At 50.5% G+C, this 16661-nt stretch overlaps 2 protein-coding genes across 3 annotated transcripts in view; both read left to right on the forward strand.

The window, feature by feature from the left end:
• Positions 1-5668, forward strand: part of PLAGL2 (PLAG1 like zinc finger 2) — a 14339-nt gene extending 8671 nt beyond the window's left edge. For both annotated transcript variants that reach the window (XM_030309824.1, XM_030309823.1), the window contains exon 3: positions 526-5668. In XM_030309824.1, the coding sequence (XP_030165684.1) occupies positions 526-1756 (1231 nt within the window). In that variant the 3' untranslated portion in view covers positions 1757-5668. The remainder of the gene's footprint in view (positions 1-525) is intronic.
• On the forward strand, positions 5657-11540 carry LOC115511188 (testis-specific Y-encoded-like protein 1). The gene is given in 5 exon segments (XM_030311761.1): positions 5657-5755; positions 7740-7884; positions 8159-8553; positions 8555-8658; positions 8660-11540. Coding segments are annotated over 5 exon segments (1284 nt in total). The 3' UTR covers positions 9201-11540.
• The last annotated feature ends 5121 nt before the right edge of the window (positions 11541-16661 follow it).

Below are 16661 nucleotides of genomic sequence, written 5' to 3' on the forward strand. Positions count from 1 at the left end.
CTCCATCAAACCCATAAGCTTCCCTATCTCTTTTCCCCATAAGGAACCAGTGTTTCTTATATATCCCTCCAGAAATATTTTTAAGCACATACAAGCAAACATACATCTGTTTTCCCTCTTTTCTTATGCGTAGTACCATTCTGCATGCACTGTCCTGTCCCACTGCTTTTTACCACTTCATTGTATCCTAGGAGTTTGTTCCCCGTGGGTACATATAAAGCTGCCTTTTTTTTTTTTATTTGAGTCATTTTTTGAACTTATAATTTATTTCACCGATTCCCTATTGATGGACGTTTAGATTGTTGCTGATTCTTTACTACTACAAACAGTGCTGCAAAGACTAGGAGTACATATGTGATTTTGCAGGTGGGTGAGGATATCTATAGAATATAGTTGGCATAGTATTCCATTGCGTGTCTCTACCATAATTTTTGTATCTACTTCCCTGTTAATGGACACCTCAGTTGTCTGGCCAGCCCTTGTGATCTCCTTTCTTTCTCCTCTATCCTCCATCCCTACCCCCAGGCACATGGCCACCCACTCAGCCCAGAAACCCCACCAGTGTATGTACTGTGATAAGATGTTTCACCGCAAGGACCATCTGCGGAACCACCTGCAGACCCATGACCCCAACAAAGAGGCCCTTCACTGTTCTGAGTGCGGTAAGAATTACAATACGAAGCTAGGCTACCGGCGCCACCTGGCTATGCATGCCGCCAGCAGCGGTGACCTCAGCTGCAAGGTGTGCCTGCAGACCTTTGAGAGTACCCAGGCCCTGCTAGAGCACCTGAAGGCCCACTCACGCCGAGTAGCAGGTGGTGCCAAGGAGAAGAAGCACCCCTGTGACCACTGTGACCGGCGGTTCTATACTCGTAAGGATGTGCGGCGGCACCTGGTGGTGCACACAGGCCGGAAGGACTTCCTGTGCCAGTACTGTGCCCAGCGGTTTGGCCGCAAGGACCACCTGACACGTCATGTCAAGAAGAGCCACTCGCAGGAGTTGCTCAAAATCAAGACAGAGCCAGTGGACATGTTAGGCCTCCTCAGCTGCAGCTCCACAGTCAGTGTGAAGGAAGAGCTGAGCCCTGTGCTATGCATGGCCTCTCGGGACGTGATGGGGGCCAAGGCCTTCCCTGGCATGTTGCCCATGGGCATGTATGGTGCCCACATCCCTACCATGCCCAGCACGGGCATGCCACACTCCCTGGTGCACAACACGCTGCCCATGGGTATGAGCTACCCCCTGGAATCCTCACCTATCTCTTCCCCAGCTCAGCTTCCTCCAAAATACCAGCTTGGATCTACCTCATACTTGCCCGACAAATTGCCCAAAGTGGAGGTGGATAGTTTTCTGGCGGAGCTTCCTGGAAGCCTGTCTCTCTCGTCCGCTGAACCCCAGCCCGCCTCACCTCAGCCGGCGGCAGCTGCGGCCCTCCTAGATGAAGCACTGCTCACCAAGAGCCCCGCCAACCTCTCTGAGGCCCTCTGCGCTGCTAATGTGGACTTCTCCCACTTACTGGGCTTTCTTCCACTCAACCTACCCCCGTGTAACCCACCCGGGGCCACCGGAGGCCTGGTCATGGGCTACTCCCAGGCCGAGGCACAGCCCTTACTCACCACTTTGCAAGCTCAGCCTCAAGATTCCCCGGGAGCTGGCGGACCACTGAACTTTGGACCTCTGCACTCCTTGCCTCCTGTCTTCACCTCTGGCCTGAGCACCACCACCCTGCCTCGTTTCCACCAGGCATTCCAGTAGCCCCCAAGGAGGCCCTCAGCCCAGTCTTAGGCTCTGTCAGGGAGCCTCTGTACCCACCCCATCTGCATCTCCCATGAAGGCAGCTGAGCTTTCAGAGCTGGGTTCAAAAAGAAAAAAATTCCAGTATCTGTATGGAGCACTTGGTTTGGGGGCTCAAGCTCCAGGATCAGTTCTGGGAGGAGCCTTGAGCCCCAACCCCATGAAAAGATCTCATACCATAGAACTTCAGGTATTTTTACTTTTACTTTTTTTGATCTGAATCGGGAGCCACACTTTGCCCTCTCCCTCTCCAAAGTGTCAGAACCTCCTCCTCTTTGGAGAAGGGGGAGGCCTCTTGGAGACACAAAGGGTTTCACTTTGGATGACCTCGAGAGAAATAGCCCAAGAAGCCCGCCTTCTGGTCCCAACCTGCAGACCCCACGGCAGTTGGTCAGGCCCTGCTGCAAAGGGTCACTTGGCTCCGTCGCCTGCTTCCCACCAATAGGCAGGAGAGAGAGCCTCTGTCCTGCCCACCAGCCCCGTCCCTCCTGTAGCAGCACCTCCATTTCCAGTCAGTGTTGTCCAGCAACGGTACCGTTTACACAGTCGCCTCAGACACACCATTTCACCTCCCTTGCCAAGCTGTTAGCCTTAGAATGATTGCAGTGAACATTGTTTACACGCCGTGAATTCATTCCCACCAGTCCAGTCCAGTTGGCACCAGCCGGAACCATTTGGTACCTGGTGTTAACTGGAGCCCTGTTTACAAGGCGGAGTCGGGTCTCACTGACTTCTCTTCACTTGAGGTCACATTTTTCCCCTGTGGGGAAATAAACTGACTTTGGACTGCTTCAGTCTCTGCCATCTTCCATGACTGTCTGTTCCTGCCTTCCTCGGCAGTGTCTGCAAGACAGGCAAGAAGATTGGAGCAGGTTTCTCACAGGTCTGCAATTCTGTTTTTCTCCAAGTACATCATGAGCCCTCCTCCTCCTCTTGAACAGGAGAGGGCAAGAAATGAAAGGCATGCCCGCTTCTATCGCCCCCATTCCCCAGCCCCCACCCCAAACATCATGAGCTGTTATCCTTAGTCTTGGAAGGAGGGACTCGGGTTCTAAGCTGGTTGGCTAGCAAAGGAGAGGGTATGAACCCCTGATGTGTCTCTCCTGCTTGTCCCTTTTCCAGGAAGTTGTGGAATTGTTGCAAGAACAGTCTTCAGGAAGTTAGGGCTGGGCAGATAGTTGAGTCCTAACCTGTGGGTACGTCATTGGCTCCCATACCAACCTTTGTTCTTATCCACAGTCTCCCCACTCCTCTACTTTGCAGTTACAGTGGACTCAGGGCCACTGTGCATAGGCCTCTCTGCTCCCCATCAAAGTAATCCCACCTTCCTCTTGTGGCCCCCCCTCAATTTGCCCCCAATACTTAGCAGGGTTTCTCGCAACAGATGACTCACTCTTCTGGCTTGTGGGGCTCCCTGCCACAGAAAGCACAGCCCTTGCCCAGCCGAACCCCATCCCTGCTTCATTTCTCAGTTCCACACGGGCTTTACTCTCACCACTCACAGAAGGGAGGCAGCTGAGGGACCACCAATGTGGGACCCTCATGAGACGCCTCCAGTCTGATTCAGAAACACACTTCTACCTCTTTACTGTTAACTTCTACACATGCAGCCAGTAGTTTCTGGGCACTTTTCTCAGCAGTGCCTCATGCTGGCTTTTCCACTAGGGTTTCAGGACAAACTACCAAGGAACTGCCTCGGCCTCCGCCCAGTCCTCACACCCCCTCTTTCCTTCTAGACATCACTTTGCTTTATCATCAGGAACTGAGCAGGTCCAAGACCCAGGCTTTTGCTTCAGCCCAGGCCAGTACTCTTTGAGGTGCAAGCCTTAAAATGTAGCTCCCTGGCCCTCGATTGGAAGCAATGTGGAGTGAATAAGCATGTTTTGATTTAGGCAGGGTAGCTTGGGATACTTTTGAAAAAACAAACCAGATATAAAAATGTCTGGCAAGGTTAGGATCAGACTAGGTGATTTGCTTCTAAAAATTCGTTTCAGTGAGTCCCAGGGACTAATTAAGGTTTATTTTTAAAAGCGTCCACCTTGGTACGCAGCCACCTCCTGCATGCTGTGCATGTTATTGGGACTCGTATTATAGGAAATGGTACGTGAGGATCCAAGCAGGACTCAGTGCTGCCATTCTCCTTATTGTCTCTGGTCTTCATCACTAGACCCAGCAACCCTTCATCCGCTCCCTGCCACCTTCCGTGCACACCTCATTTATAGAGGCAAGTGGGCCTCTGGCCATGGAGTATAAAATCTCAGGCTTAAAGAGTCCACTCTTCCCTGCCTGTCCTTTTCTGTCCCTTCCTTGAATTCTCTCCCCCATTAGTGATGCTGGGAAACTCCTAGAACAGGCAGAGCAACTATTTAAAGCCTTGTAAGTGGGGCCTTGCCCCTTCTCCCCTCTCCTTCCATCCTGTTTCTCCTTTACTCTTCCGTCAGTACTCTCACCCCACACAAGGAATTTCCCTATCACTGTGAACTTTGCTGGTACAGAGGAACATCTGCCTTCACCTTTTTTTGGACCATAGCCACCCAGCTGTTTCTTAAACTTCCCTTCCCAAAATTTAAAAAAAAAAAAAAAAAAAAAAAAAAAAGCCTTACTGGCCTGGTTGTTCAAAGGATAAGAATAGCTTTATCCTACGTTCAGTACCAAACCCACTTCAGTACCTTTACTGAGGCCATGAGAGCCTGAGGGGTGTCTGCCCACGACAGGAGCCATGGCATGTGGCAGAGACCAAACAGGGACCAGGAAAAAGGGGTAATGACCCCTTTCCCCACCACCTCCAACCTCTGTCAGCGATGAGTTGCCTTGAACAGGGGGCAGGCACCTCACATCCTGCACACAGCTGGTCAAGGTTGAGTGCAGTCCTGGGGGCCAGGGGATGACCTACCCAGCTGTGTCAGCTCAGGATCTGTGCACATCTTTTAAAGAGGGAAGAGGTGGGAAAAGGAGCACCAATGAGTTTCCCCCCAACCTTATACAAATGGCATTTAATGGAAATCCGGGAAGCAGGTGTGATTACTTTTTTGCTCGTAGATATTGTCCTAAGTTGAAATTTTTCCACTGCCCTAAACTTCTCCTAGTAGTCTGAATCCTTGCCCCCCCCCTTTCTTTTTGGTAGCTGTTTTCCCCATTCCCTCTACCTTCCCTCTTATCTAGGAGCTGTCTTTAAGCACGATTTTTTTTAACAGTTTATATTGTACAGGATCAATATTTTGCTTTTTAACAAGGATATTTATGTAATAAGAAACTTTGCCTTAGGCAGGTGTTGGCCAGAAAAGTCCAGATTCCTCTGGGACCTCACCCTGGCCTCTCCTGGAGCTCTGAACCTGCTGTGGAAGGAATTGGCTATGACCTTCACCACTGGAGAGGAGGGTCTGTGGCAAGGGAAGGGGTGTTCCGGTTCTAACAGGAGAAGGATTCACCGTGATAATTTAGTGCTTCTGTGGAGGGGTCTGGAAGAAGTATCCCAGCCCAGTTTCTTCAGATGCAAGCTCACTTCCATAGCTGCCCCTCTCCACCTCTAAGTATTTGGCACTAGAACTCCTGAGACACCACTTCTCATTTGCCTCCCTCCCTCCTGGTGATCAAGGCTTTGGGGCCACTCTTTCGTAATGCCAGATTATTTAAAGAGAAAAATACAAGACAAAAACCTTCTAGCACTTTGTAAACACAGTGAATAACCTCTTGGAGTATTTTTGGCTTTATATAAAACAAGGTTTTTAATTGTAAAATATAAGTGCCATTAGAAAATGCACAGGGCGTATCTTTGTTAAAGTAGATTTTTCAATGTTTTACAGAATTACATTTTCAAAAAAAGTTTTTATAATGAAGTTGTTTATTAAAAACTTCTGAATGATGCGTTTGGAAGTTGTGAACCTGTCTGATTGGGAAAGGGTTGGAGAGTGCCTGGGGAAGAACTGGAAACAACAGACATCTTTAGCATCCCAGGGGATGGTGAGTGTAGGGCAGACAGTAGCAAGCCTTCACATTAGCACCTACAGACTTTATACTTTGAAATGAAAGATCTTGAGCTAAGTGGCATCATGCTATCACTTAAACTTGGATGCAAGAGGAAACTCTCATTGGCCTCATGAAAATTTCATGTAACTAAAAATGCCAGATCTAGCACAGTCTTTAGGATGGATCCAGCAACTCAAACATGGTTGGTCATTCCTATTTCTCTCCACCCTCTTGTGTAGTCGGGACTTCATCCTCAGGCCCTACAAAGTGGCTCATCCCTTTGTGTAGGAGTAAATTGCTGCCATGACTCCATATCCGTCATTCTCCGTGCTGACCAGGAAGAGAAAGGAGAGAGGAGTCCTTGTATTCACAGAAGTGCCCCCCACCTCCCAGGCATCTCCTGTCTCACTGGCCTTGAAAGGGCTCTGTGCTCTCCCCCAAGCCAGCCAGCAATTGCAAGGCTGAGATAGGAGTGGTTTCTCAAAGGAAACTGGGGCTTCTGTTAGGATGAAGAACGGATACTGGTTGTCCAAGAAAAGATGTCATCCATTGCCCGAGGTGCACAGCTGGCAAGTGACAGAGCTAGGACCTGACCTTGTCACACTTGTACCTACTCACTGGGTTCAGACAAACTGTTGAAAGGCTGACGTGGCTTCTGACCTTGCTGCTTTGCCAGTCTAACGAAGGTAGTCCTCCTCATCATAGGCCCTGCAACTCGTACTGAGATGCTCCTATCCAGGGCTCAGATTGAGTAACTATTCTGTGGTCTGGAGCCACTGTCCACAGCCACACAGTCCTGAGTCCAGCCCAAGAGTCCATGGGACGTTAACAACTGTTAATGTGTGTTACGGGTGTTTTGTACAAAGGCAGTGGGCTAGCCCTTCATTTCTTTGGCCTTCCATTTACTTGACAAAGATTGAATGTCCACCCCAATGGGTCAGATCCCTGGCTAGAGCCCCAAGGGAATACACCTTGCTCTCTAGGGAGTGTATACCCCAGGATGGGTCTGGGGGCTCAGCGCCACCCTATTCATCGGGCGGGAGGAGACTGAAAGCTTTCTGGAGGAGGTAGCAGGGACTTCCGGGCATAGGGGGAATTAGGTGTGTTGACCTCCATAAGCCACAAGTTTGGGAGCCAAGACCACAGGAGTGCAGATGCATTTGCAGGATCAGGGCTGCAAGGCTGGTCCATCCAGGCTCTTATCCTATCCAAGCACATTCCCTGCATTTCAGACGGGTTCACTTTTGTGAAATGTCTGGTATAGAGCAAGAGGCAGCCTCTGGGGCATTGGGCAAGGTGAAACAATGTCCATCTTTCAGTCTACAAGCCCAGGAGGATACAGTTTGTACATACAGATGCCAATATGCTCCCCGTTGCCAGCGTTTGAGACCTTCCCTTGCCCCAGATCCTTGTACTCCCAAGTTTGTTTCTTCCTTTCTCTATAGAAGTACTTCCAGCACCTCCACGTGCCAGGTAATTACCATCATCTGCGGCTTCCAGTTTGAGTCTGCATAGTCTTTTCTGCATATGCTTGAATAATTTACCCTGTGCAAAGCTGCGAGTCTCCTACAGCTGCCCCAAACCACAGTCGAGTGTGGGTGCCCGGTGGCCCCCAGTGTCCACCGCCGGGAAGAGTAATCGCCCGGCGTGGTCGCTGTGATGGAAAGTTCTATGTGTCCGTGACCGGAGTTGTGCCTGATCCTTGGTGCCCACTCGGAACTATTCCTTGCTTGGTACACCCCTGCAATTCACCCCATCTCTATCGCCATTGTCCTAGTAATGTTGGGGCCAGTTCCGTCCGGCGCTTGCGGTTGCATCCCCTTCAGGCAGCCCCGTGCCACTCAGTCAGGCCGGCAAGACCCTCGTCCCTCGCAGCTAGGGGGACCTCTGAGAATCACACCCCGAAGGAGGGTGCGAGGAGCGGAGCGCGCCCCGAGGGGGAGACCGCGCCTTCCCACCTCCCGCCATGGTCCCGTAGCCGCCGTACCGCCCCTCCGGCGGGACCCGCGGTGTCGTCCACGCACCCCGAGCCCCTCCAGGCGAGAGGCTACCTCAGGTGATGGCGGACGAGACGGCGGGGGGCCTAGAACCGCCACGCGCCCGTCGCCCGACCTCGCCGCTGGGTCAGCGAAGCCGCTGCACGCGGGCGCCCCGCCCCCGCCCCCGGGACCGCCCCGCCTGTCACCGGGCCTAGTCGGACCGAGGCCCCTGAGACCCGCCGCGCCGAGGTTGGGGGGCGGGGTCGCGGTCGGGAGGCGGCGGGAAGGCCGAGGAAGTGACGCCTGGGCAGGGCGCCATCTTCCTGGAAGGGGCGGAGGTGCGGAGGGGCTGGTGGGGGAGGAGGACCCGGAGGTGGGAGTGGCGGTGCAGCGGGGCCCATAAACCTGGAACGCCCAGCCGCGGACCTGCCGGAGGCCATCCAGTGGGAGCTGGAGGCTGTGAGTGCCCAGGCGGACTGGCCCTACCTGCGGCTCGAGCGCAGGTTTGGACGCATGCGCCGTCTGCACTTGGTACGTAGGCGCTTCATCATCCAGAATATTTCTGGCTTCTGGGTCACTGCCTTTCTGAACCACCCGCATCTGTCAGACATGATCAGTCCTCGTGATGAAGACGTGCCCTGGTACTTGGTGAATTTGGAGGTGAGGGAGCTCAGGCATGCCAGGACGCGCTGCAGTTTCAAGTTTTGGAACCATCCCTTCTTCTGGAACAAGGTGTTCGTGAAGGAGTATGAGTGCAGATCCTCAGGACCGGTGGTGTCAGTCGCAAGTCTCATCCGATGGCACCGGGGCCAAGGAACCCCCTGTTCTGGTACACAGGGACTGGGACACTGTTCGCAGCTTCTTCAGCGGGTTCTCACAGAACAACCTCCCAGAGGCTGACAAGGTTGTCCAGATTATTAGAGGACTTGTGGCCCAAACTCCTGCAGTACTACCTACTGGGGGAGAGACACCCCCCCCCCCACCTCCCCTCGCGGAGCCAGCAGAGGTCTAGCAAGGTGGCGCACAGAGGCCCCTCCTATGTCCTGCAGGTACCAGTCTGCCCTGCGCTAGGACCTGGCACCTACATAAGACTGCCTTCTGCCTCTTGTGGACCTGTGCTCAAGCCGATGACATGGCTCTGCTGTCTGCTTTCTCTTTCATGCACCCTGGCCCCTCCGAACATTCAGTGGACTCTGCTCCAAGATTGTGGCCTCCGTGGCCAAGCTCTTTTGTTTCCATGCGGCCTTTGGGCATCACATAGCTGTCACATGCCACAGTTCTACCCAGGCACCCAGTGCTATGGATGTGTACTCCCATTATCTTTGTGGCCCCAGCCTGCTTCTGATCATGGCCTTCCCACTCCACACCTTTTTTTTTTTTTTTTTTTTAAAGCAAGCTCTATGTCCAATGTGGGGCTTGAACTCAGTGATTCTGAGATCGAGAGTCTCATGCTCTACTGACTGAGCCAGCCAGGCGCCCCCTTCCCACCCACTTTTGACAAGGGCACCCACAAGTCAGCACTAGGAGGACCAGGGCCTCTTGGAGGCCCACTACTTCAAGGCCACAACACATTGGGCTTCGTATTTATGCATCCAGAATATTGGCTGTGGCAAGCTGAGTCTCATCATCCAAGAAGGGGATGCATTTGGTGCTGCCTGTCAGCCAGTCTTGGACATTCCATAGCCTCAGGGCCTCAGGACTGCAGGACCACATGATGAGGTCAAGGCTGTGAAGCAGTGTGCAAGGCATTCTTTGTGATCACACTGCTTTTCTTACCCCTGCATTGGTACTACCCCACGGCCTGCTATCCGCTTATCAAGATCTGTGATATCCTGCCAGTGTTTGGCCATCATCCCTTCTGAGTTCCACCCAGGCTCCCACCGGTGCTGCCTGCTCCCAGGTCTGTAAGGACCTCAACAACCGCCTGCCAATGCACAAGAAAACCCCCAGCCCCCTAGGAACTCTGCCACACTGGCATATCCGGGCATGTGCTCAAGGCAGGGGCAATGATGGGGGTTCTTTCCCAGAAGCCTACCTTCCCCAGTCACTGGGCCCACACAGAATCCCCTGGGCCCCTGCCCCCATCTCCAGTCTCTGCCCGTCTTTAGGCTGCCAGGTTGCAGTACAGCAGGGCTGTTTCTAGTCATGGGACCTGTCCATACCTGCTCAGATCTCACATATTTCTTCTCATTTTCTTTAAAATGACAGCTCAAAAACAAACAACTGAAGAAGCAAGCTTCTTAAGAACAACTAAGGAGACTGTCTTTCTTGTTGAATTTGCCCCTCTTTGGCTCCAGAGAGGGAGGGCTGTGCTGTAGACCCCTGGGCTGGATCTTTGCAGCCTCTTTACCCCCTTCAGCAAGGGTCCCCAGGGGCGGGGCTGTTTCATCGTTTTGTTTGGTGCTGGGTTCTTTTAGACCAACTCTAGCCCCGGTCTCCTTTCTTCTCCTTCCACTGGGTCTAACCCCCCATGGTGGGATTGTATAGGTAGAAGAGCTTAGCTGCCTCCTGGAGTCCCCCTTCCCTTGGAAGGCCTTATCCTCTGCTCTCCAGGACCTGGGTATGAGGAGGGGAGGGCTTGACACAAAACACAGTGGCAGATGCTTTAGGCAGGGGAATGCAATCGAAGCCAGAGCCCGCTGGAAAGGCAGGGTGGCTGAGAGCCCACAGGGTGTAGGGAGGAGAGCCCCCTGATTCTTCTGAACTTTTCTGATTCACCAAGATGTTTTTTGAATTAGAAGAATTACTAACTGAACACTGCAACTTTAGAGGTTCTCTTGGCCCAGGTATGACCTGTGCATGTATAAAGTTAATGCTGTGTGTTTTTCATTTCACTGCTTTTAAGTAAGACCCTAGGCATCTCCTTCCCCTTTTCCACTCAGTGGAGAAATTGAGCTGTCCAGGCCTGCTTGTTGCTTTTAGCTGAGAGCATTTACAAGAATGTCCATGTAATGTTTCTACACCACACCATTTGGAAATTCAGATGGCTATTTGTGGTTGTTATCAAGTTGTTGTGGCCTGTTAACATAGCCCTGTACTTAGAAGTAGTATGAATAAGGGTTTTGTAGGACTTACGACTAGAAACTGTTACCGTGTTCTGAGGGTAACCTCCAGAAAGATATCGGTAAGGTCTTGATGATTCGGTACCTGGTGACCATGTTGTAACTGACATCGCTGTAACTGACGTGTCTGCCTCTAAACAGAGAAATGTTCATGGGGTGGCTTTATCCAATCAGGAGAGGAGTCATGGCACTTCGGTCTTCTATCTGTGTGATTGAAAAATAAAGACCTCTCAGTCTGGGGAAAAAATGATTTGGATCATGATATTCCCCGATCCAGAACCCTCCATTGGCAGAAAAAAAAAAAAGTCCTGATTCCTTGCCATGGCTGACAAAGCCCAGCATTGTCTGGCCCCTGCTGACATCTCCCGTTGATCTCTTCACTCACCCTGCACCCGCCTCTCTGCTGTTCCTTAAACACACTGAACACGTCCCGGCCTCAGGGTTTTTGAACTTGCCTTTCTCTCTCTGGAATTCTCTACCTGCAGATATTCTCATCTCTAGCTCCCTCAATTCTTTCAGGCCTCAGTCAAATGCCACTTCTCCAGAGGCCTTCCCCACCCTGCCTGTCTAAAGTCATCTACCTCCTTCTATATCTTCTCTCCTCCTCTCCTCTTCGTGGCCTTCTCCCTATCGTCGTCACTCCCTGAAATGGTCTTGTTTTCCTCTCTTCTTCCTTCCACCTCTGATGGGTCAGGAGAACAGGGGCCTTTCCATCTGCTGCTCTGCCCCCATCACACCTCAGAAATCACTTGTGTGAGTGAATGACTGTATCCAGATGTGTCAGGGTATTACCCTGGGCCCTGACAGAGCAAAGAATGAGGCATAGTTCCTGCCCGAAGGATTTCAGCTGGGCAGAGAAGGGCGAGGGCAGTGCAGGGTAACCATGTAATTTGTTGTTGAGTTGGAACACATCTGGGGGAGAAAGAGGCACGACTAACAATTACGCTATTAGTCTGTAGCCTAACCGGTACAGAATGATCACCCCAGAGAGACTAAACCCAACCAAGTCGAGCTTGGCATGCAGCTCACCCCAAGTGTGTGTGATAGATCGGAGGGTGGAGACTTCCCTGAAGTTGGGACACAGGAGCTGGGGTATGAGGAAAAGGCAATAGTTCAGGTAAAGTGGGGCTGGAGAGGGAATTCCTGAGAGAGCAAATGGCATGACCTGACCAAAGGCACTGGGGTAGAAGATGCGTGATGTGTTCAGGGCATAGCATGTACCCTGGGTGTGGCTGCTTGGAAGAGACAAGGCTGGGGTGGGGAGGGGGGGTAAGTTAAGGCCATTTTCTGGAAATAGGAACTTTGAATTCAAAGCCAAGGCATTAATTAGCCCATGGATAGTGAGGAGGAATATTAGATGTGGTTCGGAGGTAAGAGAGTTCACAGGGCAGCTGGACACAAGGGGAGGGGAGTGTCTGCAACTCCAGCTCTCTAGTGTCTTCGGTTTAACTTCAGGCTGCAGCTCTTCCAGGAAGCCCTCCATGATCGTCTTTGACCACAACAATCTGCCACCTTCCAAGTACAGCCTAGAACCCAAATTTTGGATACCAGTGCCTGGCTGGGTTACATTCTCTGGGTTTCTTTTTTTGTGCCAAACACCTGTCTGTGATGCTCCCAGGGGAATTAGAGTGAGCCTCTAAACACCGTGGTGATCCTAGAAATTGGTGCCCCATGTCGTCTGCCTGCCCTGCACTGGTGGTTGGCAGGTGCAACTTTGGCTCCTGCAACCTAAATTTGGGCCCAGTTGCATCCTGCACATTCTTAGGCCCTAGATGACGGTGCTTACCAAAGCAGGCATTTACCTGATCTTCCTGCTGCACGGCCGGTGGCACCCTTCTTTCACCCTGTGACTGACCTCAGCAAAGGGCTGTGGCTACCATGTGTCCCAGCCACCCATCTGGGGCATGAGTCTTGTCTCCAGAACCTACTCCTGCTTGCTCACTCATTCACGTGTCTGAGTACCCCTCCATACGGGGCACTGGGGGGCACAAGAGGACTATTCTGATCTGTGCCCTCTGTGGCCTCAAGAGTCCAATGGTGAGGCTGAAAGCAGTGAATCCAACCACTGACATTTAGTGAGCACCTGCTATGTCCCATGGGCTGACATGGATACAGCAGCCAGGGTGGTGCTCAGGACCAGGGTTGGGCCATGTCCTTCCTCTGCTCCAAACCCTCCAAAGCTGCCACCTCATGCAAGAGGAAAAACCAACATGTTCCTCATGACCTTCAAGAGCCTCATGATTTGACTTCTTGTCACCTGTCTAACTTCATCTCCTCCGCCTCGCCTCCTCCAGATCACTTTCCAACAACACCACCTCCCTCTGGTCTTCAAACCAGGCTCAGAACGTTGCTTGCTCCTCCCTCTGCCTGGAACCTTCTCCTTGCATGGCTGGCTCTCGATTCATTAAGGTCTCTCAGCGCATCGGTTACAATTTTACCTCTTCGGGAAGTCTTCCCTGATGACCCCTTCTCAAAACCACCGTGGCTGTCCCTCCCTTTCTGTGGTTTGGCTCTTGTTAGGGCACTTACAACCACCTAACGTTATATGCATTTATTCATTTATGTACCTGCCTTTTTCTCTACCTATGTGAGGACCTGTTTTATTCACTGCTGGATACTCCTCACCCGGCACAGCTCAGGGTTCAGACACTCTTTGTGGGATCAGTAAGTACTTTAACATCCTCAGAGTTTAGAAGGGTCTTCTAGATGGGCAAGGGGAAGATGATATCTGTGGGGATAGGAACTCTGTGCGGCCACTGTAGCTGTTTTCTAGGCAGTGTCTGGGCTCATTCCTGGTTCCTCCTACAGAGCTGCTTGCCTGCCTCACACACGCTCCAAGGGCGGAGGAAGGAGGTCAATGTGAGGAGGGCCTTCCTGCTCTGGCATGGAGAGCACCAGGAACCTCTGACCTCAGGTCTTTGTTCGCCGCTGCTCTCAGGAGTCCGCCCACTTTGTTGGCCTGGGGAGGAACTTTGGACAAGTTTTTACAATCAGAAAAATCTGTTCCGAAACTATTGCAATCAGTCGTTACCTGTAACTGCCCTGATTACGGTTTGGGGGACTTTGATTTTTTTCCTCCAAGGACGTGATTTCAACACAAAAATTCAAGGAAGTCTCTGGTATCTGCTTGCCCTTGCTCAGCAGAACTGAACGCTGACTTGGGTTGGTGAACTTTGAGGCCCCCACCCTACAAGCCCCCTCATCAATGCTGACTCAGGATCTCAAGGGCACAGGGCTGTGGTCGAGTAGGCACCAGGCACCAGGCACCAGCTGGAAGGCTGGTAGGCCTGTGTGCTCTTGATTCCCCACTGTGTGGCCTTGGGCATGTCTTTCTGCAGTTTTCAGCCTGTTTCTCATCTAACAAAGAACTTGAAGTTCCTTAGTAGAGGGACAAAGTTCCTTTAAGGTGTCCCACCTCCATGTATACCTCCAGCCCGCCAGGTGGCTGGCTCACCAACAATACTTCTGGTGGCATCTAACAGAAACTCTGACCTTAATTGATTTTTTTCCTTACGTGGACATCCAGAGGTGAGATGGGCTTTGGGGGCTGTGTGATTTAGCAGCTCAATTATGTTTTCAAGGACTTAGGACTTCTTCTCTGATCTGCTGTCTTTCCTGTTGGTTTCATCTTCAACGTGGTGCCAAGATGGTTGCACTAGCTCCAAGACTCATTTTAGGAAACAGTAACTCCAGAGAAGGCCGATTGTGTCTTCGCATGACTCCCTTAAAATGGGGAAAACCTTGGGCCACCTGGGTGGCTCAGTCGGTTAAGCGTCTGACTTTGGCTCAGGTCATGATCTCACGGTTCGCGAGTTCAAGCCCCGCATCGGGCTCTATGCTGACAGCTCAGAGCCTGGAGCCTGCTTTGGATTCTGTGTCTCCCTCTCTCTCCGCCCCTTCCTGCTCACGCTCTATTTCTCTCTCTCAAAAACAAACAAACACTTAAAATTTTTAAAAAATGGAGAAAACCTTTCACAGAAACTTTCTGTGATGCTGCATCTTTCCAGACTTTCCAGATCCTGCATCTAATTGTCCAGAGCTGGGTACAACATGTTCACTCTTGAATGAGTTATGGCAAGAGAGAGCACAATGTCACGGCTTGCTCGGGACAAGCATCAGAGCAGAAAAGTGAAATGGATGTCCACGATGTCCAGTGGGATTAACTCTAAGAGCTCACAGTCATAATTCAGCCCTCGTGTGGGATGCCCCCAGTGGCACTTTCACCCCATGATGGCCCTCCGGGTTCAAGGGTGCTGACTTCTGGGCTAGTACAGGTCCAAATGCAAGGTTTCTGGACCTGAGAGTTCCTTAAGTCTAGCCAACTCACTGCCTAACTAAGTTTCCTAAGAGTCAGGGTCTTTAAAATCACCTTTGGTAGGTGAAAAGGGGATAAATGAGAACCTACTGTGTGAGTGACCTTTTCACTTACCAGAACTGATACAGTCCTTCACCGAGACCCTGTGGTCTTACAGGTAAAAAAAAAAAAAAAAAAAAGCAGCAGTAGACTTCTGCTTTTAGCCAAGATGGAATAACAAGGATCAGATTTATCCTCTCACCTGAAACAACCAGAAAATCAGATAAAATACATGAAACAGTGGTTTTCAAGGCTCTGGACACTGACCAATTAGTGTTCATCAGAATACTAACCAGCACAAGCATGTGAGGAAGCTAACTAGGGCCAGGTAAAGACCATCAGGAGGAATTAAAGGGACTAGTGCCTAGTGCCTAGTGCTCACATGAGTGGGGAATAGTGTCTATTCCCACAGCTATGGCACCGGGGAGAGTATCATGAAGTATTGGGGAGAATACTGAGAAAGGTCTTGCCTTAATAGTGGCCAATAAGGGCTTCCTGGCTGGCTCAGTCGGTAGAGCATGTGGCTCTTGATCTCAGGGTCATGAAGTTCAAGCCCCTTCTTGGGCATGAAGTCTACGTTAAAAAAAAAAAAAAAAAAAAAGCGGCCAATAATTAGCCCTAGAATGAGCACTGCTCTGGAATTGCCTAAAAAAAATCTTATGAGCAAGACCCAAAAGGATAAACTGTTTCTGAGTAACTTAACTGTCACAGAACAAAGCTCAAGAGTGTTTACAGGATTACAAAAACATCCACTACCTAACAAGGTAAAACTCACAGTGTCTGGCATCCAATCAACGATTATCAGGTCGATGAAGTGGCAGGCAACATGATCCATAATGAGGAAAACAAGCAATCAAAACCAACCCACAACAGATTCAGATGTTAAAATGAGTAGATTGAGGACATTAGAAGTTATAGCTGTGTTTCATGCATTTAAAAAGTTAAATAGACCCTCACAAATACAGTCAAATGATTTTTGACAAAAAAATGCCAACCATTCAACTGGGAAAGGACAGTCTTTTCATCAAATGGTGCTGGAAAACTGGGTATCTACATGCAAAAGAATAAAGTTGGGCCCTTACCTTATACCACATACAGAAATTAACTCAAAACAGATCAAAGACTCAACTGTAAGACTTGAAACTATTAAGCCCTTAGAACAAAACAGGGGGAAAGCTTCATGATGTTGGATTTGGAAACGGTTTCTCAGATGTCACACCAAAAGCACAGGCAACAAAACAAATAGATAAAATGGGCCTCATCAAAATTGAACTTTTGCATCTCAAAGGACTTTATCAACAGAAAGGACAGAGAACTCACAGAATGGGGGGAAATATTTTGAAAAGCATATATCTGAGAAGGAATTAATATCCAGAATATATAAAGAACTTAATAATACAACACAAACAACTCGACTAAAAAATGGTCAAAGGATGTGAATAGACATTTCTCCAAGGAAGATATACGAATGGCCAATAAGCACATAAAGAAATGTGCAATATTGC

Source organism: Lynx canadensis, chromosome A3 (assembly GCF_007474595.2).
Source record: "Lynx canadensis isolate LIC74 chromosome A3, mLynCan4.pri.v2, whole genome shotgun sequence".
Lineage (NCBI taxonomy): Eukaryota > Metazoa > Chordata > Mammalia > Carnivora > Felidae > Lynx > Lynx canadensis.